General features: G+C 62.1%; 1 protein-coding gene across 3 annotated transcripts; it reads left to right on the forward strand.

Moving 5' to 3' along the window:
• Positions 1-522: 522 nt before the first annotated feature.
• Positions 523-25396, forward strand: SH2D3C (SH2 domain containing 3C). Of its 3 annotated transcripts, XM_075519679.1 has the most exons (12): positions 523-577; positions 2656-3307; positions 7902-7941; positions 18445-18573; positions 18865-19313; positions 21054-21178; positions 21556-22133; positions 22375-22490; positions 22682-22853; positions 23591-23702; positions 24385-24591; positions 24703-25396. In XM_075519679.1, exons 1-12 carry the CDS (start codon positions 538-540, stop codon positions 24876-24878), a joined length of 2796 nt encoding a protein of 931 aa, XP_075375794.1. In that variant the 5' UTR covers positions 523-537; the 3' UTR covers positions 24879-25396. The 3 variants fall into 3 exon arrangements, with proteins under 3 accessions (XP_075375794.1, XP_075375795.1, XP_075375796.1); XM_075519680.1 differs by lacking the exons at positions 523-577; positions 2656-3307 and adding an exon at positions 4338-4464; XM_075519681.1 differs by lacking the exons at positions 523-577; positions 2656-3307; positions 7902-7941 and adding an exon at positions 11932-12109.
• The last annotated feature ends 146 nt before the right edge of the window (positions 25397-25542 follow it).

Raw genomic sequence — 25542 nt, forward strand, 5'->3', positions numbered from 1 at the left:
CAGTGTCCCGGCCACAGGAACTGCCAGGTGCTCCCCAGGAACGGGGGACAGCAGGGACAGCGGCTCTCTGCCGGGCCCAGGCCACTTCGTCCTCTGTGGAAACGCTCCTGTGGTGCACCCCAAGGTCCCCTGGCACGAGAGAAGAGCTGGTGGTGGGGGGCTCCTGCTGGGGTCTCATGAGGGCAGGGGCTGAGCCCCAAACGTGCATGGCGGACCCTCGGCTGCAGGGCTTCTCCATAGGGCTGGCACCCAGGGTTTTTTGGGTGTCCGCATCTGCCAGGCATCCCCAAACCAGGGCCCCAGAGGTGGCCCCTGAGCTGCCAGGCGGGTGCGAGCAGACACGGGGACCGCGAGGACAGCAGGGACAGTGGGAGGGCAGGCAGGGACAGGAGCAGATGACAGCACTGGGGAGGAAACGCCCAGCGAGCAATGAGCGACTGCAGGGAGGGGGGGCAGGAAGGGAGGAGCAGGCAGGGAAGGGCTTCACACTTATAAACTTGTCCCTCTCGGTCCCCGCGGCCTCTGACCGGTGCGGCCATGGCCGAGGGCCAGAAACGAGGTGGCTTCAAGAAGTTCAGTAAGTGGCTGTGGGACAGGGCGGGTGGGTGATGGGGTGCTCACCTAGACAGCCTGGCAGGGAGGGGGGGATGCATGAGAGTGAGCGTGAGTGTGTGCTCACACGCTCCCCCGGTCACTACTGCCTGGGGGACGTTTGGAGCCGAGATGGGCTCTGGTCTCGTTAGGAAGCTCATTGGGGTGAGGGGCTTTGGGGGTTTCCGTCCCCACAGCTGGGGGTGAGCCCGGGTGCTGTTGGCTCAGGAGCTGGGACTGGGACCAGTCTGCTGCAGCCCAGCCCTGCACTGGGTGCCGGGATGCACCCAGGGGGGATGCACAAGGGGGTTTGGGGGTCTTCACTCCCCAAATCACATCCTTCAGGGTGCACGGCTGGGGGTGCAAGCTGGTGCCGGGGGCTGGGGGTGGCCAGGCCACCCACCCCAGGGTGCTCCCACAGCACAGGGACTGGGGTGACACGGAGGAGCCGGGGTGGGAGCCTGGGAGCGGATTCCTGCCGGCTTCTCTCGGAGGAAGCTCTCGGTACCCACCGGGAGCGAGCTCTGCTCTTTCTCACAGACCTTGGGTTTCCCCCAGAGCCCCGGAGGCAGCTGCAGCAGCCTTCACCCCGCTTCCCAGCACTGGGCTGCACGGGACCCGGCCTTTGCTGCTGCTCTCTGCATTCCTGCCGTGATGCCGGCGCCGGAGGGGGGCTGCTCCCTCCGCTCCCCCGGGACTGCTCCACTGGCAAAACCCACAGCCTCGTCACAGCTGGGATTTTCCTTTGTGGCGGAGAGCAGGGAGATGGGGAAAGTCCCAGGCCTCGCCTTTCCCACCCAGCTGGCAGTAGAGGATGCTCAGACCCTGAGGGGATGTATAAACCCAAAGCAGTTTTGCCTTTAATATGTCCAGGCCAAAAGGTTTCTGACATGCAGAAAGGCTTTTGGGCTGCTGCGGCCCCTTGCACGGCCCTTTGCCCCGTCTGGGTGCGGGGATGCCCTGTAGAGCCCATGGATGGTGGCAGGAGGTGGAGGTCCAACCACCGCATGGCCCCCGGACCCCCCGTTCCTCACATAGCACCGCTGCAGCGTGCTGCTTCCTGCCTTGGCAAACTCATCGAACCCAGAGGGGAAGAGGCTTTGCAGAGCCCTGCTGCAGTGTCAACATTGCAAAACCCCCGGAGGCACCCAGAGCACCAGGGCTCTGGCAGTGAAACGTCGCCCTGCAGAGCTGCGGCCACAGCCCACTTCGCCCCGCGTGCCACCATCTTCGTGCCGGCAGCGGCACCGGCCTGGGGTTACACCGCAGCGGCACGCAGAGCTGAGCCAGGGACGAAGTGTGAAATGCAAAGCCGCCCGCCGGGGTTATAAATACTTCTCTGGTGAACGCTTTGCTCTCAGTGCTTGCAGGTGGCAGCTGGGAGCTGCAGGGAGGCTGCGCCGGGCTGAGCGCTCGGCCGAGGAAGTGGGGAGGTTATCTCCTGCCCGCAGCCAGGGCTGCTGCACGAGCACCACTGGGCCCCGCACTGATGGCTGGTTCCTGCTCCACCACGCTGGCGATGGATGTGCACACGTGGGCACGTCACACGTGGCCGGGACCCCCATCCCCTGGGGAGATGTGGCACGTCCCCCACTCTGGTCCCGGAGAAGGCTGCCCCGAGGCTACAGGGATGGGCACAGCCCTGCCCAGAGTTCATGGGGGGAATCAGGGAGGTGGAGAGCAGGAGGAAGAGATTTGAAATAATTTCTGTCATTGCCTGCTCACTGGGGTGAGTGTTTCTTTCCCCACCCCTGCAACTGCAGTGGGGAAACGCAGCCGCTAGATTTGCCAGGGCACCAGGGGACATTTTCTTTGCCAAGAGACCAGGACAAACCTCCCAGGGTCCCCGCAGAGATGCCCTGAGAAGCATTACATACACCCCAGGCCACAGGGACATCATGCCAGGCTGGGACCGGAGATGTGCGGTATAACGGTGCTGGCACCAGGTTGCACCATGGTGCAGTGCCCCGTGCCCACCCCAACCCCGGACCAGGAGCCCTGGGATCCCCCCACCATGCTGTGCTGGCAGTAACCCCACACCCATCTGTCCTCTCTCCTTGCCAGAGTTTTTCAAGTTCAAAGGCTTCGGGAGCCTGAGCAGCATCCCCCGCTCCTTCACCATCCGGCGCATGCCCGTGGCCCCCAGCTGTCCTGAGAGCCTGGGGCCGGGTCTCCCTCCTCCCCACGGCTTCCTGGAGGAGCCCTTCGATGGCACGCAGGATGATCTCAACACCATGCCCAAGAGCCCCGGCCCCTATGCCCGGTCGTCGGACATGTACAGCCACATGGGCACCATGCCCAGGCTGAACCTGGGCAAGGCAGGGAAGAGCCTGGGCAAAGCCAAGAATAGTCAGAGCTGCCGGGAGAAAGGGACCCCCAGCAACAAAACCCCCTGGACAGCCCCGCTCCCCAACCCCAAGACCCCCGAGGTGTCCAGCACCCCTGACCCAGGCACAGACTCACCCTCGGCCGCTGGGCAAGCAGAGCAGGAGGAGGAAGAGGCTCAGCCCGTGGACACCCCGGGGGCAGCGATGGCCAGGACAGACCAGGAGCCTGCAGGGAACGTCTCCTGCCCCAGGACAGAGGCACCGAGCTCCAGTCTGGCCCCGAACCCCAGTCAAACTCCGAGCCCCAGCATGGCAGCGGGAGCAGAGACCACCGACAGGCATCTGCCGGAAAAGGGGCAAGAGCATCCCAGCAAGAGCTCCCCAGACAGGTACGGCGCCATTGGGTTTGCTCTGCTTTCTGCTGGGACCCCCTTTCTGCCCTCCCAGGGCAAGGGGAGGGGGCTGGGACACAGCAGGGTCCCTGCGGTGCCCCCTCCTCGCCCGCAGTGCCAGCGGGATGCACCTGGCCGGTGGGACGGCACGGCCGGAGGGCTCCGTACCGTGGCCAGGTCAGCGGCTCCATGGGAGCGAGGTTTCCTGTGGGATTTCTGCTCCCTCCCGTTTCCGGATGGGGTGGAAACATCTTGCGGCCCCGCTCAGCCCCAGCGTCCCTTTGTCCTGCCGATGGCTCCGTTCCAGTGCCGGGACGCACTGCGGAGAGCTCAGACCTGCACTGTCCCGGCCCCCTCCACCTCTCACTCTCCTCTTTTCCATCCCCTCCATTCTCCTCCCCCTCTCCGAGCAGCACTGCCTCTCTCAAGGCACAGGGGCAATCCCTGAAACCAGCTGCCCCGTCTCCATCTCCATCACCTGCCAGTAAAGCCCCCACGCTGGGCACAAACCTCCCATTCTGGGCACAACCCCCTCCAGGCACAAACCCCACCCTCCGGGGGAATCTGGGGGCTCAGTCCTTTCAGATGAGGGTTGGATTTTTTGGAGGGTTTTGACCTCAGAATCAACCAGAGGGGTTTTTAACCCGCTGCCCATCACCTGGGCGTCTGGGCACAACTCATAGGACTGGGGGCATGGGCGGGCAAAAACTCCAAATTTCTCCCCAAAACAAGGTCCCATCGTACCACCCCTTCCCTGGCCCGACTCTCCTCTCTCCGCACTCGGGTGGCCCCTGATGCCCCTGTTCCCCCCGCACCGCCCCGGGGCCGGGGGCTCCTCGACCCAGTGCTGAGCGTTCGGGAGGTCCGGGTGGCCCCAGGAGTAGGGTGAGGAGGAGGAATTCATGCTGGCGGTGGGAGCTGGGCTGTGCCGGCCACACATTCCTGCCGGCCGCGAAGGGAGGGCCGGAGGAGGGCTGGGACGGGAAGGAGGAGGGTCCGCCACCGCCTTGCGCGCCCCAAAGTCCCAACGCTCAGTGCAAGGCGGGAGAGCGCCTGGGAGAGCTTCTCCCCGTCCCGGAGCAGAGGTGCTCACCGAACCGCACAGGGCCGATGACAGCAGTGGGCAGGCGGTTTCCCACCCTGGGACAGGACAGGTAAGGGGTCCCGGTCCCCCGGCCACCCCTCACACCCCAGCACGGCGGAGGGGACGGGGAAGGAGAGGCTGGGAAGGGGTTTTGCTTGGGGCGGGCACAAAGCCTCGACGCAGATGCTGCCGGAGCTGCTGCTCGGCCGCTGAGGCCCCCGGCCCATGACGGCGTTTGCTCATGGAATGAGCAAGCACATCGGCTGTGGCTGCCGAAACCGCAGTCAGACCCGGCGCCAGGGCAGAGCGGCTCAGGGGCTGCGGCCAGCTTGAGGGGCCAGAGGCTTGGGGGCTCAGAGGGCCGGTGTCACCTCCTCCAGTGAGCACAAAGCCCCAGCAGTGGCAGAGGATCCCCACGGAGGGTGCGCAGGGCTCGCTCAGACCCTCTGTCCCCCAGAAATGACTTAGGTCTCAGGCCAGCACAGCTGGGAGCCAAGCAGCAGGGGAACGTGCGTGTCACCTGGATGTCTTGGCTCTCGGGAGTGGGGACTTGGGTCCCCAAAAATCAAGGGCCAAATGCTCTTTTGCATTACCTGGGGCTGCCCTGGTGATGGGCGTAGCCATGCTGTTTGCCAGGGAAACTGAGGCATGAGAGTGACCAGAGCAGGACTTGGTATCAGGGGCATTTCTGCCCCTCTGCGCTCTACTTGGAGCCCCTGCCGCAGCCCCCTGCCGCAGCCCCCTGCTCGGGGAGCAGCCATCTGCCGGAGCCATCCCCATGGCCGGGCCCTGCTGTGGGGCGGGCGGGCGGAAGCGGGACCGGGATAGTGCCGCACCCCAGCCCTTCCTCCTGCGTAGGCACATCCCTAGGGACGGGGACAGTCTGTTCCCACCAGGCCGTGGCAGGGGCCAGGGCCGGCTGTCCAGCACGGGGCACGCCCATGCAGGGGGACCGAAAGCAGTATGGGGGGGCAATAAGCATGGCCCTGGGGCACGTTTTCACTAGCCCCCCCCCCCCCCCCCCCTCCCCGAGCATCCCTGGTGAGGACAGACTCCGAGGCAGAATGGGCTGTGGATGCCCACGCACAGGAGGGCTTTCCCAGGGATGCTCCCTGCAGGATCAGGCCCTCGAGGTAGGGAATTTCACTGCCATGGGACAGAGAGCAGCACCCAGCCCATGGAGCTGCTCGGAGTGGGCAGTGGCTGTGACTCCACCAGTGACACGGTGACTAACGGGAGGTGACCTGCAGGCAGGTCATAGAGCGGATGTGACTCGACTTCCCTCTGCGCATGGCCGCGCGTGAGGCACGGGAAATGCCGCTTCCCGCGGGGCGCAGGCAGGGCGCTGCCCGCACCAACCCCTCTGGCAGCACTGCCCCCCCAAACCTCGAAGGAGGCAGCTCTGCAGAGGGGGAAACTGAGGCACGAGGTGCCCAAACTTGGTTCCCCTGGGACGCAGCCTGCACCGGTGTCTGAAGACGAGCAGAGCCTGGGCTGCAAACTGGGGCTGGACCCACACGATCACCCTGGACTGTTCCCAGCAGCCAGCCCAGAGCTTGGCACATTTGCAAGTCACTGCGATGCCTTCCCGAGCTCAAAAAGGAGCAGCCACCCCACCGAAACCCCACTCCCTGGTGCCATCGCAGTAGCACCGGGTCCCAGCGGCTCAGCCACGGCCGCGCTCCAAAGGCAGCCCTGGAATTTCTCCCAGGCACTCGGCTGCCCCCAAAAATGCCGTTTCCTCCAGGAATGCGCAGAACCAGGGGGGCTGCGGTGCCCAGCCCCCCCCGGCCCCAGCTGCTGCCCTTCCCCAGCACAGGGGCCTCCCCTGCCCAGGCCCTCGCAGCGTCTCCCAGCTGCTCCCATGCTCCCGATTTCCTGCCCGGAGGCCCCCCGTCCTCCTGCCGGTTTTTCTCACGGCTCTCGCAGCACCAGGCAGCTCTCTGCGGCCGTGTGAAAGGCAAACAGGCTGGAGAGGCAGCGGTGGGGCAGGCAGGCAGCCCGCAGCTGCCCGGGCGAGTCTGTGTCCGTCTCCCCTCCCAAATGCTCCTCTATTTTTTTCACCCCCAAAAAGTGTGGGCTTGATTTCCAGCCCTTTTTCCCCTTCCAAGCTGGACAGCGGGGGATGTGGTTTCAGCAGCATGGGCTTGGAGAAGAGGAGTGGGGGTTGCCCGCTGCAGGGCTGGACACCCCGAGGGGCTCGTGCTGACCCCGGCAGGACGCACTGTAATGCCACGGGGGATGTCCAGTGGGGAAATGTCTGGCAGCGGTCGCCTCTGCCATCCCCCGCTTCCCTTTGGGCGACTGATTTCTGAGCCACCGGCCACCATCGCCAACCTGGAGGGAGCCCACAGAGGAGGAATTTGGCTGCCCAGGGATGCCACTGGTGTGGCTCCCAGGAGGGGCTTGTGTGCAGGACCCCCAGCAGCTCCCTGCACGAGGCAGGCTCCGGCCGTGGCTGCAGGCACTAAGTGGAGCGAGGTGGCTCCTGGCAGGGAAGGGACATCCCGGGTCTGTGACGCCCTCGGATTTGGTTATTTCTTAGTTGCAGCTGCCTGCCCTTGTGCTGGCAGGCTGCCGTCCCAGGGCCCTTGCTGCCGCCCCGTGCTCGGGCAGGCAACCTTGGCAAGCAGTGGGATGTCCGTGCTGAAGCTTGGCGCTGGGGAGGCGACAGGTACTGGGTTCTGGATAAAGAAGTCTGGATTTTATATTTTATTCTGAAAGGCGAGACCTCAGGGTAAGCACATCCCAGCTCAGGCTGTTACAGCTCCTCTCCTTTTGAGCTCACTGTTGTTCCTCTTGGACTCGTCCATACAGACACACACCTCGACCTACAAGAGCACAAAAAGCAGTAGCAGCATTGCTACATGCTCAGGAAAGAGCAGGGGCCATCTGTGTCCCCCATGAAATGATGGCAAAGAAGCTGCCGGATCAGCTGCATCTCAGGGTTGTTGGATTGGTTGTCAGTAGGGCTAAGAGTGAACATGTCACCAAGGAGAATGGGAGTTTCAGTGGGAGTTTGGTTTCTGTGGGGTTGCACGAGGCTGTAGAAAAACAGTCAGAAACGCTTGTCTGGGCAGCACATCCCAACAGCTGCCTACTGGGAATGCAGCTCTGTCGGGGAACAGGGCACAGGGCCCCCCACCTCAGCATGCACCCCCCAGCACCATGACCCGCAGGGACCCCAGCCTGGCTGCTGGGTCTCCCTGTCTCAGCTCACACGGTCCCAAGCCGATTTGGGGAGAGATCCTCTAAAAAGGCCTCATTCTTCCCTGATCGCATTAGGGAGGCTAAGCCCTGCGCCGAGAGTGGGCACGGAGCGGGCAGGAACAGTACTGGGGCCCTGGGAACTTCTCCCAAAACTGTGGCCATGCTCTCGGCCCCATGGCAAGGCAAGGGGCACAGACCCCTTGCTGTGCCACCAGCTGTGCCACCACCACCTTTGACCTGACTGTCATGACTTACTGCCCTTTACTTACGTATTTTTATTTTTCCCCTTCCTTCTAGCCACCACGATGGCCTGGAGTCTGGCAGCGAATATGTGAAGGTAAGACACTGAGTGCAATCGCAGCCTGCCCCGGCCGGGTGCCAGCGGTGGAGGGGGGATGGTGGCCCAGGGGCTGGCCTGGTCCTATGCCAGTGGGGTGCTCGGCTCTGCACCCCCCGACCCACCACCTCCTCCGGGCTCTCTCTTTGGCCCTGGAAGAAATTCCCTGCCAGAAATGGTGAGGCCGGGGGGGGGCAGAGGAGACACAAACCCTACGTGGTCCCCCTGATGCTGCTTCCAGAGGAGCTGCCTGCGTTTCATGCTCCCCATCACTTGCGAACGCCGCAGACATGGGAGCAGCCTCCTCCCTCCGCCCCCACGTAAAGAAACGGAAGGGTTTGCGCCACTTTCGTGGCTGTCACATGAAAGTTGGTGTAAATCTCTCCAAATCTCTTGCTTATCCTCCAGCAAACTATTAACATTCCTGAGGACTCTTCATGTCTGGCCAGAAATTCATTAGCGAGGCGCCTGGCTCTGGAGGAGAGCGGGCCCTTTTGCAGGAGGCTGCTGGCACGATGGGAGCCAGGCAGGCGCAGAGGAACGGTGGCAGGGATGCTGCGTGGTTTGGGGATGGAGCACTGAAAACCTGCCCGGGTGGTCGCTGCCATGCGATGGCCTTTGGGGAGTTTGTTTGAGAAGGGCTGGAGCCTCCTGAGTCTGATTGCCCGATAGGGATGTAATGCTGCTGGGCAGACGTGGTTGTTGAGAAGCGACTGGAGGTGCCTGGCTTGGGTGGTGTAATTAGCACAGAGCCCTGAACCTTCATCTTTTGGACTTGGGGCTCTTGATGGCGGCTGTAGCCAGACACGAAAATGTGGGAACCCCCTGTGATGACACCAACCGGCAGGCGCAGGAGAGAGCTGGCTGGACCCTGAGCTCATCTGCTCCTCCTAACGGGGGTCACCCCCTCAGGGTCCATCCTTGGGGCTAACGAGGGCCCCGCATGCTGGGTCTGGCAACCGGCACCTCTGGGCAGCGGGGTCGGATGCGGCTTTTTGACCTGTAGCAGAGCAGTCCCCGGGGTGGGATGTCCCTCCTCTCCTCCTCCTTTAGCCGTGTGGGACTGGTAGAGCGGGACCTCACAGTGCTGGAAGCAGGACATGTGCTGGAGCAACGAGGCTCCAATGGGAGCGTCAAGGCTCCGACTGGGCGTCGCAGAGTAGAGCCCTGGCGTGGGGCACCTCAGGATGCGCCGGAAAGGTCCTGCAAGTCCTGCGAGGGCGAGGAGGTGGTGAGGGGCTGGATGGTTTGGGGTGTTTTCCCTTGCGCTGTCAGTGTGTGCACCCAGAGGCGGGCGCATTTGGTGGCTCAGGAGTTAATAGACTGAAACAACACAGGTGTGGAGCAACGGGTACAGCTTTGCCTTTGGGATCGAGTTCTTTTTGGTGAGCCAGGAGAATTCCCTACTCTCCAGGCAGATCCCAGACCTGAGCTATCCGGCCTTTATTTCTCACCTGTCCCCATGGTGTCCAGACATGGCCCCGTGGGCTGTGATTTATTCACCGCTTCCCTTTGGTCACGGAAGCAACGGATGGCTGCAGTGACAGCAGCTATTTTAGTCAAATAAGTAATTATCTGGAGTGTGAGTGACCGGGATGATGGGGGCACTCCGGCTGATTGCAGGCGCCGTGCCTGGCTGGGAGCCCGTGCGTTCAGCCCCAGGGCCTGCGGGATTCAGGGTGGGAAGCTGGCTGCTGTGCCTGGGATCCCTTGGGAGCAAGGGGGGGACAGGGCTGGGACCCGCCGCCAGAATAGGTCCTCGTTTTGCAGCTTGGAGGGAAACAAGCAGAGGGGAAACACCACTGCAGGGGTCAGCGGAGGAAAGACAGGAAGAAAAGAGCCGGTGAGAGAGTCAGGAGGAGGGAGAGGACACGCTGCAAAGCCCTCGTGAGCAAAGGCTCACGGGCAGGTCTGTGTCCAGATGTGCACCAAGGAGCTGCCAAACATCAGCCCTTGAGCTTCAGCCACAAACCGGCCAGGGCCAGCTCTCTCATCACCAAGCCTGCTGTGGTTCGAGGTGCAACCAGGAGCTAGGGAGGGTCGGAAAGGCAGGATCAATAAGCACTTGGTAATTAACATGCTTTAATAATAGCCTAAGGGTTGGTGTTTCCAAGATGCCTGGGGGATCCACACACCCGGCTCCGTTCGCTAACACCCCAGCCAGCCTAGCTTTGGCCCTCGCGCAGGTGAAGGAGCTGCAGAACAGCGTTACCCTTCGGGAAAGCAGCAGCCGGTAAAGTTGTCGTGCGTCCCTGTGAGAGCTCAGTTGGAGGTTTTCAGCTTCCCCCTGCGGAGGGGCAGCACGGGCACAGCCGGGGGGTATCACCCCGCAGCGTCCCATGAGGCTTCCGCTCGCTCCCTCTGTGAGAGCCTCGGAGGGAAACCACGGAGCCCGTTGCGGGGGAGAAGCCTTGGCAGGAGGATGATTCACCGTCGGATCCTTTCAGAGCAGCGTCTCCCTGCACGCTGCCATCTGGTCTGTCCCTCAGCCCCGTGCTAGAGGAGAGGAGGAGAGCCCGTGCTCCCTGCCCATCCCGGTGGGGCTGCAGGCACCCCTGAGATCCGTGAGCACCCACCGCCCCACGTTCCCTGCCCGCAGGCTGCGTGCTGCCCCTCTTCCTCCCACGCCTCAGCCCTGTCCTGCTACAAACCCGCGCTGCTCTCCCGTCTCCTTTCTCCCTGCAAAACCAGGGGCAGAGCGTGGCCCGGCGAACGCCTCCGAGCTCTCTTTGTTCTGCGCGGAGGAGCCGCTCGGGGGACCTGTATCTCATCAGCCCTGGCTGCTGCCTCCCTGCCTGGGGATGCGAGGGGCTCGTTTGAATTAATTAGCGGGGAGGCTGCAGGGTTCTGTGGTTGGTGGTGGCAGGAATACCTCTCCGAGCTCACGGCATCCCCTTGGGCAGGGGCGTACCGGGAGGCATGGGGGTCTTTGGGCCAGGACACGCTTGGCGGATGGGAGCATAAAGCCCCCCGTTACCAAAGCATGGCCAAATCCAGGCCGTGCCGGTGCGGGACAGACCTGAAGGGAGACCAGCTGGGTGCGGGCAAGCAGGTGCGGAGTTCACTGCCGGGTGCTGGGGGAGCCCCTGCCCGTCCCCGTGCGCAGGGCAGGGCGTCGGCAGCGGGTTCAGGCAGGGATTTTGGTTTTTTTTCTCGAGTCAGGGCTGGAGCAATGCTTTGAGTCATCAATGCTGCCTCACACATCCCGTACGTGAAACCGTGGCCTTAATTAAACCAAAGCGGAGCCTTAATTAAATGCAACTCGGAGACGGCCTACGCGGGAAGCAGGCAGCCGGCTCCCCGCTGCGTGAGGCAGGCACCGGTGTCCCCCCCCAGAAAGGCGTCACCGGGTGGGGGTGAAGGAAGACGGGGTGGGCGAGAGGGGACAAGGCTGTCCCTGGCCCATGTGCGTCACTGGGGAGAGCAGGTGGATTTGGGATGGGGAGATAAGGGGTGCTGCATACACTCAGGGGTGCCTGATCCCCTCAGAGGAGCCAGTTTCTCTCAGGGCACAGGCAGCCGGGGTTGCTGGTTCCCCTCAGGGGTGCCTGATCCCCTCAGGGATGCTGGTTCCCCTCGGAGGAGCTGGGTCCTCTCAGAGGAACCAGTTCCCCTCAGGGTGCAGGCAGCCGGGGTGCCGGTTCCCTTCAGGGGTGCCGGGTCCCCTCAGGGCACAGACAGCCGGGGTGCCGGTTCCCCTCAGGAGTGCCCGATCCCCTCAGGAGTGCCGGGTCCCCTCAGAAGAGCCGGTTCTCCTCAGGGGTGCCGGGTCCCCTCAGGGCGCAGGCAGCCGAGGTGCTGGTTCCCCTCAGAGGAGCCGGGTCCCCTCAGAGTGGCCGGTTCCCTTCGCGCCGCGGGAGCGCCGGGGGTGCCGGTTCCCCCGGGCTCCGCGGTGGCGGGGCGGGCGGCCCCCGGGGCGGGCCGGGGCGGGCCGGGGCGGAGCTGCCGCACCGGCACCGCCCCCCGCTGCCGACAAGGGATGAGGTAATCGGGGAAGCGGCTGAAATTGAAGCCCGGCGGCGGCAGCGGCGGCGGTGCAGCCCGGGCCGGGCCGGGCCGGGGCAGCCCCGGCCGGGCGCGCCGCGCCATGACGGAGCGGTGCAGCCTGTGGAGCGCCCTGTCGGCGGCCGCCTGCTGCTTCTACCGCGGCTCCTTCATGCAGGTCCAGGTGAGCGGGGGCGGCGGGGGGACCCGGGGCCGGCCTGGCTGCCCCGCGCTCGGCGCGGAGACCCCGCGGGTGCCGCCGGGCAGCGGCTCCGTGCGCCCGCACGCGTGGGGAAGGCGGCGGGAGTACAGTGGGAGGGGGAGCGCCGGGGGCACGGGCCCACCGCCGGCCCCGCACCCGCCGTGAGGCGGCTCCGGCCCCCGGGCTGCGGCGGCGGAGAGCGGGTGCGAGGGGGCGGCCTCCCCGGGGAGCCCCGCTGCCCCCAGCACGGAGCTGGCAAGGCTGGGTGCGGGCAGCGTGCCTGGCTGCGTCCGTCAAGGAGGTAGCTCCTGTGAGATGAGCCAAGCACCGTGTCGCGGGGTGCAGCTCGGCCCCCTCCGCAGCCAGGGCCACAGAGCCCAAGGCACCACAGAGCCCAAGGCACTGGATCCCCCCAGACCAGCACTTCTGACAGACAGCACAAGTCTCCGAAGGGAGCCCTCGCCTGCAGCAGACCTCACATGGGGGAGCATTTAGCACCCCCCCAAAAGATGGCATGTGCTGGGAGCATCACTGCGCACAGAGGGGAGACCGAGCCCAGATGAATGCACAGCTCCTTGGCCTGGGTCTGCCGCGCGTGTGCTGCACCGCACAGGTCTGACTGGTGGGAGAAAGCTGGGATCCATCTGTCACCTGTCCTGTGGCACTTCCAGCACCGCCACTGTCTGGGCACGAGTCTAGGTGTCCTATTTTTGGACTCTGGTATTTGCACAGGAGGGGCACAGTGCTAGGAATTGGTTCCCTCATTTACCGACTTAGAGAGCAAAGGTGTTTAGGATTGCAAGAGCCAAGCAAGCTCTGGTCTGAAGCAAGAGCTGTAGCATACTGCAAGTTAGAAGGGAGCCGGCAGCCAAGAGAGCTGGCAGTCTTATTCAGTACTCCTGCTGAGTGAGGTAGGTGCCGAGCTTTAGAGATTATGCTGGGTAAGACGGAGCCCAGAAGCAGCATTTCAAGTCTTGTCACGACTGCAGCTGATCTCAGTGCAAAGCCAGGGATTTTGATTGCTAGTGGGGGTGAAGATGGAAAAGCAGAAGAGCTTCTTCTGGTTGTCCAGAGGCCGCTGAGCAACACAGGGGGACGTGCCCTAGCGCAGCAGCCCTTGGGCTGCACATTGCAGGGGGTGATGGGGTGATTTCAGCGAGCTGCTGCCAGAACAAGGGAGAGACAGGTGAGCATCTGGCTCTCACGCAGGGATGCAAGAGGGGATGGAGGGCGCTCCATCCTGACCCCAGAAAGAGTTAAAAGTGAAGCCCTAAGTGCTCACCTGGCTCCGCCAGATCTTTCACCATCTATTTGTGTCCAAGCGTGCCCAGCAAACACACACTGAAGTCCCCATGAATGACTGGAGCGCTTCCAGCTGACAGCCGCATCCCTGCTCACCGCCAATGGCAGTGCACCCAGCCTGGGAAGCACTGACATCATTTCTGGCCAATAGCAGCTCCGAAAAGGGATGCAGCAGCAGCCGCTGCCGCCGTCTTGGAGTGAGATAAGTAATATATAGATGGACAGAAATGTGTGTATACACACACACCATCACTGCATTGGAGACCCACTCCCCCAGGGCAGCGGTAGCAGTGCACTTTACCACCCCACCGTGCAACCTGGGGCACTTGTCCCAGCTTAGACCACCCAGATGTTCCCAGCCATCAACCCCAGCTGCACCCCACCCCTGCCAGCCAGACATAATTGCTCCAGAGCTGCCACAAAGGAGCACAAACAAGGGGAGAGGAGACCCTGTGGGTAGCCAGGACCAGTCCTACAAAGGGCTTTGAATGCCAGGACAAAGATCTTGAGTCAAGGTCTGCCTTCAGTGGGGACTAATGGAGATGTAGCATACCCAAGAGATGCCTTCAGTCACCCATGGGGTAGACAGATGGGCTGGTGCCTTCTCAGAGGCCATTTAGATGCCCAGAGTTATTACAAGACAGGACAGAGGAACAAATTATTTCTTTTCCATATGGATATCAAGACCAGTAGGACAGACTGGCTCACAGCAGGGCATGCAGACTAAGAGCAAGCCCATAACAACTTAAGGGTTGTTTGTGGTGGGATTTTCTCATTGTGGTCACGTGGGATGGACTAACCATTCTCGGGTGGTACCTGGCAGCTGGACTGGTGAGCACAGCAGTCCTGCACCGGGCAGGCATATAGACCGGTTCTTGGGTTTGCTGTGATACTGGCTGTCTCTCAGCAAGGATGTTTGTTCTGAAATACTTCACTGAGGTAGCCCATTGCCAGGTACGGAGGAAGCGGAGAAGACCCCTCACGTGATTCTGGGTCTTTCCCCATAGACCTGCTCCCAAAGGCTTGTTACTCCTTTTCCTCCCAGTTCTGCTTCCCAGGCCCCGCAGCGGCTCCGGCAGCCAGAGCAGGGGTAGAAAACTCGAGAAGGGGCTGGGATTTCCCTAGCAAGGGTCCCAGCACAGAGCGGGCAGCACGAGAACAGGAGGGAGAGCAGATGCATTCAGTGCCCTGAGGTTAGTCAGATGTTATCAGCAGAGGAGTGGGGTGGGGTGTGAGTACACCTTGCTCTCCAAGCTGACTTCATCCTCAGCTGCGACTCCTCCAGATCTGGGAGGGGAAAGCAGAAAAGCAGACTGCAAATCACTCCTGTTTCATAAGATTACCTTTGCAAGGAGAGAAAGTCAAACACCAGCCTTTGAAGCTCTCCTTACACCAGGCAGAGCGACAGCCACCATTTTACATCTACCACAGCTGTCAGCACCCTCCATGCCCCCAGCTCTTGCCCTTCCACTGCCAGTTCCAGTCCTTGCCCCTCAGCTGGGACTGGAGGCGCTTCCTCACCCAAGAAAGCAGCAGGGAGAGTCAGGGAAGCGGGCAGGGATGGAGAGCCCCTGCAATTGCCTCCTCGTGGGGGCTGCCCCTGTTGCACAGCAGCACCAGAGGACTCCCCAGCCCCAGGACTATGAAACAGCCCATCACGGCGCTGAACGTGATGGAGGAGCTCTCCTTTCTCCAGCCAAGCCAGCTTGGCTGCTCATTGGGATTCCTCAAGCAGAGCTTGGCATCGTCTCTGGCAGCTCCTGAGCTGGTTTGTCTGGTGCGGCTGGTTCGGAAAACCGCTCTAATCCCCGTTTCTTCCCGCTTAGCTGGAAGAGGCCTTGGGGCTCTCTGTGCAGGAGGCCAGCACCACGCACTCGAGCTAGGTGCTAGTAGAAGTCAAGGCTTTTTCCCCACTAGTATGCAAGACCTCACATCGGGCCGTACATCTTTTGATGTCCTCTTGGCGCAGCCGAGAGTGCCAAGCAGTGCCCTTTTCAGCGCGGCACTCAGACATCCGCTTACATGCTCCTGACAGCGCTCGGCTGGCCTGCACCGCCTTGCCATGCCGTGCCTCGCCAGCGCCCGCGCCGCGGCGCCCAGCCAGCTGGCAGCCTGCAAGCCGGCCTCCTCCGAGACACACTACCGAGCGGAGCAGAGGAAAGTCAATCGCTGCTGAAGGGCTCAGGGGCTGGAAAAAACACATCGCTCCACAGCACATGGGTCTTTTGCACCAAGGGCTTGCGGCGAGCCCAGCTCCCGCACGGAGAGGGGAGCACCCAGGTGATTTTGGCAGCAACTAGTGCATGTTGGAAGAGCGTGAGAGACTCACAACAAGGGCCAGTCCCCAGAGTCACATCACACCAAGGAAAAGGGCTCCCCACGATCAGTCTCCTGCTGCCTGCCTGGCTATTGTAGCCACACGGTCACTCCAAGCAGTGGCTTTTTGGTGGCCGTGCAAATCAGATGGGATCTCATTGCCCAGCCAAGGAGCCAAAGGGACGGTGCCCTCCACATGGCTGGAGAAGGTGGCCCGCGGCACCCTCTGCTCACAACTGGCCTTCTTCCCCCATGTGCAAGATGCAAAACCTCCCTCGCCTCTCCCAAACCTCCTGTTCTCTCCTCCTAGCTTAGCACCTGGCTTCTGGCATGGATGCCAGCCGGCTGCTGCCCAAATCCTGGCTTGGAGACACCAGGCACTGCTCAGCTGGGTTTGTGTTTGTTATCCTGCGCATTTGCATGGGGAGGATTTGGGGGAAAACCCAGATGTACAATGCTGAGCAAGAACAGGCGCTAATCCCCGCTCCAGGGGTGGGGGGGCACCAGCTCCAAACTGCTCCCGGCTCAGCTCTGACAGCTTTAGCCTGCACAGACAGGAGAGGCTCCTAGGGGGTCCCTCCCTGCCCCAGAGTTTGGGGTGAGCCGTGCCGCAGGGAGGGTGCCGCAGGCAAGGGTCCCCCACCGCCGCTGGGCCGAGCCAGGTCTGCTCAGTGGCAGCGGATGGGTTGTCATGGAAACGGCATCTGCTCGGCCTTGGCCCCCCGGGAGGCAGCCGGACCTCGGCAGCATCCGCCGGCTACCATTTATTTTTAATAGGGTTCAGTGGCACCGGGTGGCTTTGTCTCCACGAGGGCCCCAGAGAAACAGCGAGTGCTTGGCTCCCCACGACCCTTAGGTCAGGAGGGGACAACCCATATGTCTCCTGGTTCAGGTCCCCGTGCCTCCGGCGGCAGGACCCTCTCATGGGGAGGGTAAACATGGTCGGATGAGCAAGTTGGAGTTCAGTCCGTACTGTTTTCACAGGCTGCTTCCGCCATCCCAGCACCTTTTGACTCGATAGGAGTTGGGAAGGGAAGAACAGGGGCAGGTCTGGGCTGGTGAGGGCAAGCCCTGGAGAGCACAGTCCATCACACAGGCCCTTCGCAGCCTCCTTCCCCCTCCCCAGGCTGGAGCAGGGTCCCTGGGACAGCATCACTGCCTGGCTTGGCTGATGAATGCAGCTACCACAGGGGATGGAGCATCTGCCCCAGGGAAGGGGGGGACCTAGGACCAGGCTGCTGCTGAGGGACTCTGTGGGGTCCCAGGAGCACCCCAAGAGCAGTGGGTACAAGGCAGAAGAGCAGCACAGTGATCTACGCTTTCCCTTGCTCACAACTGCTAGAGGAGCAGAGGGAATCGATATGGGACGCAGAGGATGAGGTGCCGGGCAAAGGGGTCAGCTCTAAGGCAGATCCCTGGTGTGTTGGCTCCAGCCCCCAATGCTCTGGGGAACCAGCTGCCACACAAGGCCAGCCATGAGTGCCAGCCTGCTCCTCCAGCAGTGCCAGAGCGGGGTCAGCAGGGTTTCAAGCCCGTGCCTGTCCTCTGAGACACCAGCAGCATCCTGCCCTAACAAGTGCCAAGGAGCTGGGCCAGCCTACGGTGCCTCCTCATGCTGGCACTGCCATCAGCAGTGGAGCCAGGCCACCAAGCCACCTTTGCTCTTGGGAGAGGTGGAACAAGACGCCCTGGTAGCCACGTTCAAGCTCCCTGGTCCATGGCAGTGGCACACATGTCCCCCTTGCAGGACAGCACACATCGGGGATGTGGGGGGAACCCAGGAGTCCTGGCTTGCAGGCCCTGCTCCACCACGCAGCGCTGCCAAGGCACTAGCGTTGGCACCACAGCAGGACTCATCTCATAGCCACTGTGCCAACCAGGGGAAACGGCTTTGTGTGGGGAGCACGTGGGAACCTTGAGCCTTGTGCTCACCTCCCCAAACAAGCACCGGCTCCACCATGCCGGCAGCTTGGCATCCTCAGCTGCCCTCTGGGAATGCTGTGGAAGCGGCGGGCAGGGAGCACGTCCAGCTCCAGCCAACAGGAGACATGACGCCATCCCTTATCTCTCAGGGGGATGGGAGGGGGCAAATTGCATCCTCCAGGCTCAGGTGCACCAGTGCCGGTAAAAGCTAATTTCACAGAAGGTTCCCTTTACATTTGTCATTACTATTCATGCCACCATCAGGCTAAACACAGCGAGTTAACTCTTTGGAGGAGGGACTGCAGCAGATGGTTCAAGGAGGAGGAATAATGCCAGTTTCCTCCTGGAAGAGTGCTTCCCACGGTGGTTCAGCCCTGCAGATGTTTGAAAGGGAGCTGGGGCAGGTTTTCTCCTGCCCAACCCCACTTAGCTCTGAGCTGGGGCAGAGGAGCAGCACGCCGGGGGCAGGGGGGTCAGGCATGATGGGGACATGCCACCAGGAGACCCTCCAAGTGCTCCTGGTGGCAGGACCTGACCGTCAACAGGCACATTACCCCACCCGCATCCTTTGCCACAAGCGGCAATCCTCTCACAGCTCTGAGTTACCTGTCCCCCGGGGACAGCTCTGCTCCCGGTGGGTGGCATCACCAGTGCCTGTGCATGGAGGGTCCTGCAGACTTCACATGGGGACCCTGCCAGCCCATCCCAGGGCCAGCCCTTCCCTCCCCAGGCCCTGCACTGCTGCACCACCTGACGCTCTCTCCTCCCCTGTACAGTTCTCCAAGGAGAAATACATCCTTGACTCGTCACCGGAGAAGCTTCACAAGGAGCTGGAAGAGGAGCTGAAGCTGAGCAGCACCGATCTGCGCAGCCATGCTTGGTACCATGGCCGCATCCCCCGGGAGGTGAGGAGGGGAAGGTGGGTGGCTCTGGGCACCCTTTGCTTGCGCTGCTCGGGGAGAGCACCCTGAGGCCACACAGAACCACCAGCCTGTCCTCCTGGGAAGCCTCTGGGAAAGGGCTTCACTAGCTCTGAGCTGCCTGGTTTTGCCACGAGAAACGCCCTCCTGCAGCTCAGAGCCAGAGGCAAGGGGAACAAGCCAGTGCCCCAAAAACCACCCCAGTGGAGCATCCACCCATGCCCCCTGGGCCATCCAGCGTGGCTGTGCCTGAGCCACTGCCCTGTCCCCTGCCAGGTGTCAGAGAGCCTCGTGCAGAGGAACGGCGACTTCCTCATCCGCGACTCACTCACCAGCCTGGGTGACTACGTGCTGACATGCCGCTGGCGCAATGAGCCCCTCCACTTCAAGATCAACAAGGTGACGGTCAAGTCCAGCGAGGGCCATACCCGCGTCCAGTACCTCTTCGAGCAGGAGAGCTTTGACAACGTGCCTGCCCTCGTCCGCTTCTACGTGGGTAACCGCAAGGCCATCTCCGAGCAGAGCGGAGCCATTGTCTACTGCCCCATCAACCGCACCTTCCCCCTGCGCTACCTGGAAGCCAGCTACGGGCTGGCCAACGGCAAGCATGGGGGACCCCACAGCCCCACCACCCAGAAAGGGGGGCACATCAAGAGGAGGAGCATCACCATGACGGACGGCCTGACAGCAGACAAGATCACCAGGGCTGAGGGGTGCCCAACCAGGTGAGTACACAGTCTCATCCCAGTTGAGCTGGACAGAGGACCAGCTGCTGGGAAAGAGGCAGGGCCACGTTTGGTCCCTGCTCCCTGGGTGCAGGGCAGGGGTTTGGGCTTGGGAATGGAAATTGTCCCCACTCAGGTGCAGAGGGAGACCAGCAGAGGTATGGGGGGGAGGAACCAGTACCCAGCTGGAACTGGGGTTTTCTCCCAGGCTGGCTGCCAGCCACGCTGAGCTACCGCAGCAGACACCCAGCAAGCATCACAGGCCAGAAGCCAGAGAATGTTTTACAATCACCCAGTCCAGTATTACCAGCGTGTCAGGGCTTGTCAGAGCCAGGGAGCCAAGCTTTCCCAGGCAGATGCAAGGGGAGAGCCCATCCCAGCCACTGAGAGAGCATTTGTTGGTTTGGTTTTGAAGGGCCCTCTTAGTTTTAGAGCCCTTTCTGTTCAGCTGGAGCATTTGCAAGGAGTTACCAAATGGAGCTGGAAGCCTGATGGGCAGGAGGAGACTGATGGAGCTCTGCTGATGGGGGTCTGCACAGCCCCCAGATCACAGCCTCCGCATGGCTGATCTGCTCACATTAACCTTGGAGCAGTTGGGCTTCTCTGGAGGTAGAGGAGATTTCCTTTACACGGCTTGCTTTTGGCAGCCCAGAGCCCAGCAGGGAAGACAGAGGCACACGTACATCCTCACATGCAGCAGCCAAGGGGGGACCCATCTACTCCTGCCTCCCCAGCGGGACACAGCCTGTTATTGAACTAAGCCGCTTTCTCACCACCCCGACCTTCTCAGCCCAAGGGCAGGATGAGAATGCGCCAGCAGAAAACAGGCAACCAACTGTGATGGCAGGGAAAAGGAAAACACTCAGACTTCCAGGAGAGCATATGTGTTTCCAGAAGAAGAGCCCAGATCCATCAGTCTTTCCTCACCACTCACATTTTCCCCAAACCCCTTATCACTGCTGCTGCTCTCCCATCCTCCTCCCACCACAGAGGCACAGTGCTCAAGACTGAGCACATCACAGCAGCCCAGCCCTCACCCATGGCACAGAGGGCAGCAAGTTACCTGCCATGCCTCCCTGCAATCCTCCCCACGCTCAGCCCACCTCTTGCAACACCATTGACTTAGAGTGTTTGCATCAAGCCACAACTGCTGCCCCACCAGCCCAAGACCTCCTTGCTTGCTATGCAGCTCCTTGAGCACATGCAGTGCAGCTCACTGACCCAGGCACCTCACCTCCTCCATCAGGCACCTGCTGGGCTCCAAGTCCAGCTTCCAGGCACTTTCCACCTCTCCTAAGCTTTGAGTTAGAGCAACAGCTAATCTAGCCATCCCAACACAGCTCTCAGGTGGAAATAGAGTAACACATCCAGCATCAGATACCACCTTGCAGCACAACCCTAGAAAACTACCCCCCACGACTTTTTTGTCAGACCCACTTCCCCACAGCACCCTGCAGTCATCCCATCCCTCACCACAAAGCAGTACCTTGGTATCGGGACATCCCCCCCAGGACCAAGCTCCCCAGAGGTAGGGCTGGCTCTGCTTTATATAGGTACTGACTCCTTCTGCCTGCAGGGACTGCCTGCTCATTGCTCCAGCTGGGCTCGTTATGGGTGGTTGTGGAAGGAGGTGATGACCCAAGGGGAGGTGATGGGGCAGCAAACCCTCATCCCAGCCCCTCTGCCCTTGCCCTGGCGCTGTCTGCAGGGACTAACCTGCCCCATCTGTCCCCTCCCCAGTGTGTCCCTGCCCCACCACAGAGACATCATTCGCAACTGTGCCGTCAGCGTGGACCAGATCCAAGACCTGCACTCCCCGATGTCCCCCATCTCCGAGAACCCAGCGTCACCTGCCTACAGCACGGGTAGGCGTTGCCCCTCCATCCCACTGGGGACAGTGAGGACGTGGGTCAGGCTGGGCTTGGCATAGGTGTGATGCAGGGACCTGGGGAGGGGGATAGAGCTGGCTGTAAAGACAAGCCCCTGCGTCGCTCCCTGCTAGCAAAACCCTGTCCAGCTCTTTGCACGGCGAAGAAAACTGTTCTGATGGAGGGCTTGAGCTGAGGATGGGACCTCAGCCGGTCCTCAGCCGCATTGTCATGCAGCTGTCCTGGGACCACCTGAGTCCATTTGAGCAGCAGGGCTTTCCCTGAGCTCCGCATCCTGGGCTGCTGCATCCGTGGTCCCTATTCATGTGTGTATCTCCAGACTCTGATAACAGGGTCTCTCCTGCTCCCTACAGTTACACGGCTAAAGCCGCATGCCTGCCAAGCAGCTGGGATTGCCCCGGCTTCTCCGGTCATAAGAAGGTCCAGCGAGCCCCAGCTGTGCCCGGCGAACAACAGCAAACCCCTGCCAGACCCTGCCCACAGCACCCACTCGACTCCCTGCCATGGGTACGCCCGCGCCTCTCCCTCTCCCTCCGTGAACAGCTATAGCGACCCGGACACGGGGCATTACTGCCAGCTGCACCCCACCTCGCCCGTCAGCAGAGACCGGCCAGCTCATGACACCAAGCAGCTACCAACAAAGAGCTACGTGGAGAGACTAAAGGTGGAGGAAGGACAGAGAGGGACTGTGGAGAACGGCTCCGGGGAAGCAGAGGCAGGGCAGAGGCTGAAAGGAGAGCTGGACTTCATGGGCTTTGTGCCCCCCACCATGGAGACAACCTCCTCCTTCAACCCCGCAGCCTTCCAGTCCCTGCTCATCCCCCCGGACAACAAGCCCCTGGAGATGGCCGTGCTCAAGAAGGTCAAAGAGCTGTTGGCAGAGGTGGATGTGAAGACGCTGGCCAAACACATCACCAAAGTGGACTGCCTGGTACGGCTGGGGCCAGGTGGGAGGGACGGGCACCACTGCCCTCCAATCACTCTGGGCTGGCAGGGGATTGGGCACCCCGAGCATCGGGGCACCCCCGAGCACTGGAGCATCCCTGCTGGGCTCTGCCATGCTGCATCAGCCAGGGCAGGCAGAGGCTGGGCTGGGGTAAGAGGCTGCCCGAGGCTGCTTCAGCCTCTCCTCAATTTACAAAGGTCTAACCAGCTCTCACCTTTCTTGCCAGGTTGCCCGGATATTGGGTGTGACGGTGGAGATGCAGCGGCTCATGGGGGTGAGCTCTGGTATGGAGCTGCTCACCCTGCCCCACGGCCACCAGCTCCGCCTCGACCTGCTAGAACGGTACGGCACACCACTGCGGAGGCGAGCCCACCAGGCTCCCCCGCACAGCACAGCCCAGCTCCCCCAGGGTGTCCCCAGCTTGGCACGGGGGGGTCCAATGCACTTCCCGGGGTGGAGCAGCCCCGGCCAAGCCCCGGGAGCATCCCCAGCCCCGCCACGCTGACCCCGCTCTGCGTCTCGCCCCACGGCAGGTTTCACACCATGTCCATCATGATCGCCGTGGACATCCTGGGCTGCACGGGCAGCACGGAGGAGCGGGCAGCCCTGCTCCACAAAACCATCCAGCTGGCCGCCGAGCTGAAGAGCACCATGGGGAACATGTTCAGTTTTGCAGCTGTGATGAACGCCCTGGAAATGACACAGGTACGGGGACACTCCCTTTGTCCTCGTGGCCTGAGCTCAGCCCAAAACACATCCATCTCCCTGTGTCCTGCGGGCTCTGACACCCGCTGGGGTGGGAGAAGGGGGAAAATGCCCAGGGTAGGGGGCACGGGGCCACATCCGCTGGGGTGTAAGCAGGGAAGGGGATGAGCCATCCCCTCCGCGGAGCAGACAGCCCAGTCCTGCCGGGATCCGATTGTTTTTCGGTGGTTGGGCTTTTTGTTTTGTGCTGGGCTGTGTTCCTGGGAGGAAATGAATCTGCCCTCCAGTACAATACAAATCAGTCTCAAGGCTGTGGCAGCAGCGTCTCCGGGCCACACTGCTCCCTTTGGAAGATGAAAGGAGATTAAAATTCAATTTTAAATCGAGCCCAGCTGGGAAGTCTTGCTTCCTGCCTGCACAAAGGAGGTGGAACGGCTGCCCCCTCCCTGCGTCTCATCTTCAAGGCCGCTGCGACATGGGGAAGCTGCTGTCCTGGGGCACGGGGAGGGGGGAGAAATCCTGAACCCAGCCTCGGTGCCAGGGATGTGCCATCTCTGGCCATGAGTGCTGGTGGAGGAGGCTGTTTTGGGGAGCAGCAGGCACTGCTGTGTGCAAGGCTGGGGTCTATGGCTCTGGGGCCAGGCTGTGCCCCCCTGGGAGCACCCTGCGAGCCTGGAGCTCAGTGCCCGGGGGCTGCGCTGCCCCCAGCACCCTCCATCTGCCCCATCTGCTTTCAGATCGCCCGGCTGGAGCAGACCTGGATGGTGCTGCGGCAGCGGCACACGGAGGGTGCAATCCTCTACGAGAAGAAGCTCAAGCCGTTCCTGAAGAGCCTGAACGAAGGAAAAGGTAACAGGAGCAAGTCCCCTTCTCTCGCCTGCCCAGTCCTTCCTGCTTCATCTGGGCACGGCCTTGCTGAGGGGAGATGTTTTTGAGAGCTCTGACCCTCTCCCAGCCAGTGCCAGACGCTTCCCCTCTGGCTGCTGAACCGCCCCGGCACCCGGCAGGGCCCGTTTGGCCTCGGCTGCCCCTTCCTTCCCAAGGAAGCATTTCATAACTAAATAAAACCAGCAGCTGGGCACAAACACAACTTCGCCGAGCCAAATCCTCGCGTTTGCATGGCAGTGCGTGCCAAGCCGAGGGGACAGGGCAGCCAGTCGGGGAAGATGAAAAGCCGTGTCTCTCCAACACCCAGCACTCTGGGCTCTGCAAACCTGCTCCCCATCACAGCCCCGGGAAATGCGGATGCAGCCTGAGCAGGGACAGCGGCGTTCCCATCCCGGCACAACCAGAAAGCCCGGCTCGGAGGAGCTGGTGTTGAACGAGGCAATGGCCCCAGGCACAGCGATCGCAGAGCCACAGCCGCTGCTGTGCTGCAGCTGAGCCTTAAAGCCTCTCCCAGGAGCGTGGTGGCACCCCTGCTTCATGGGGCTGTGTGGCCACGTGAGCGCTCCATGGGGCCGGGGCAGATGGGGAGGGGGATGCAGGGGCACAGGGCCACACGGGGTCCTCAAGGTGCCTCTCTCCGCAGAAGGGCCGCCGCTGACCAACACCACCTTTCCCCACATCATGCCCCTTGTGACTCTCCTGGAGCGGGATGAGGCTCTCACGGACAGCCCTGAGCCCTGGGAGAGCACCGACAACGGCGTGGAGGTGGTCATGGCCCACCTGGAGGCGGCGCGGATGGTGGCCCACCACGGCGGGCTCTACCACACCAACGCCGAGGTGAAGCTGCAGGGTAAGCGATGGGGAGGGCAGAGCCCCGTTCCCTCTGCCACATTCCCAGCCTAGCACCCACGGGCGCAGGGTCTCCATCCCATCCCGGGGAACTGACTCTCCCTCTCTGCAGGTTTCCAGGGCAGAGCAGAACTGCTAGAGGTCTTCAGCACCGAGTTCCAGCTGCGGCTGCTCTGGGGCAGCCGTGGGGCTGAGAGCAGCCAGGCCGAGCGCTACGAGAAGTTCGACAAGGTCCTCACCGCCCTGTCCCACAAGCTGGAGCCGGCGGTGCGCTTCAGCGAGCTGTAACCCCCCCAGGCGCTGGGAGACCCCCCAGCTCCCAGCCTGCCCCCCCAGTGGCTGCGGGGCAAGAGATAGGGCCAGGCACCGGGCACCAGGAGGAGGAGAGATGGCCCAGAAAGGTGCTGGGGCACGGATCAGCAATTTTGAGACAAAGAGGAGGAAAAGCAGCCACCTCCCATCTACCATCCACCTCCTCGGGACACGACAGGGTCCACACCACTGCCCCGAGGGATGGGGACAGTGTCTGGGCAGGCCAGCGCTGGTGTCCACCATCCAGCCCCACCGAGGTCCATGACTACACGGTGCTCCTCACCTCGCCCTTCGGTTTTGTTTCCTCTCCATCTCCATCTTGCCCACGGCCGCTGGATGCCACCTGTAAATAGGTTTTCACAATCGCTTCTCGATGTACAGACTTGTGAAGGACAGTTCTTGTTGTAAATACGGCTCATTTGTTCCGTCTTGTAAATACGTGTACATATCTCATGAGTCTGGTTCTTACATACAATAAACTTTTATGCTGTTCCTCAAGGGGATCCCCTCTCCCCTGGGTGTCATTTAAACGAGGCCCCGGCCCCCCCGGGAGAGCAGAGCCCGAGGGAGGGCTGGTGAGGGGGACCACCGTGCTGAACCCAGCCCTGCCTGGCTCCCGGACCTCCGCGGTGGCCCAGTG

This window comes from Mycteria americana, chromosome 17 (assembly GCF_035582795.1).
Source record: "Mycteria americana isolate JAX WOST 10 ecotype Jacksonville Zoo and Gardens chromosome 17, USCA_MyAme_1.0, whole genome shotgun sequence".
Classification (NCBI taxonomy): Eukaryota; Metazoa; Chordata; class Aves; order Ciconiiformes; family Ciconiidae; genus Mycteria; species Mycteria americana.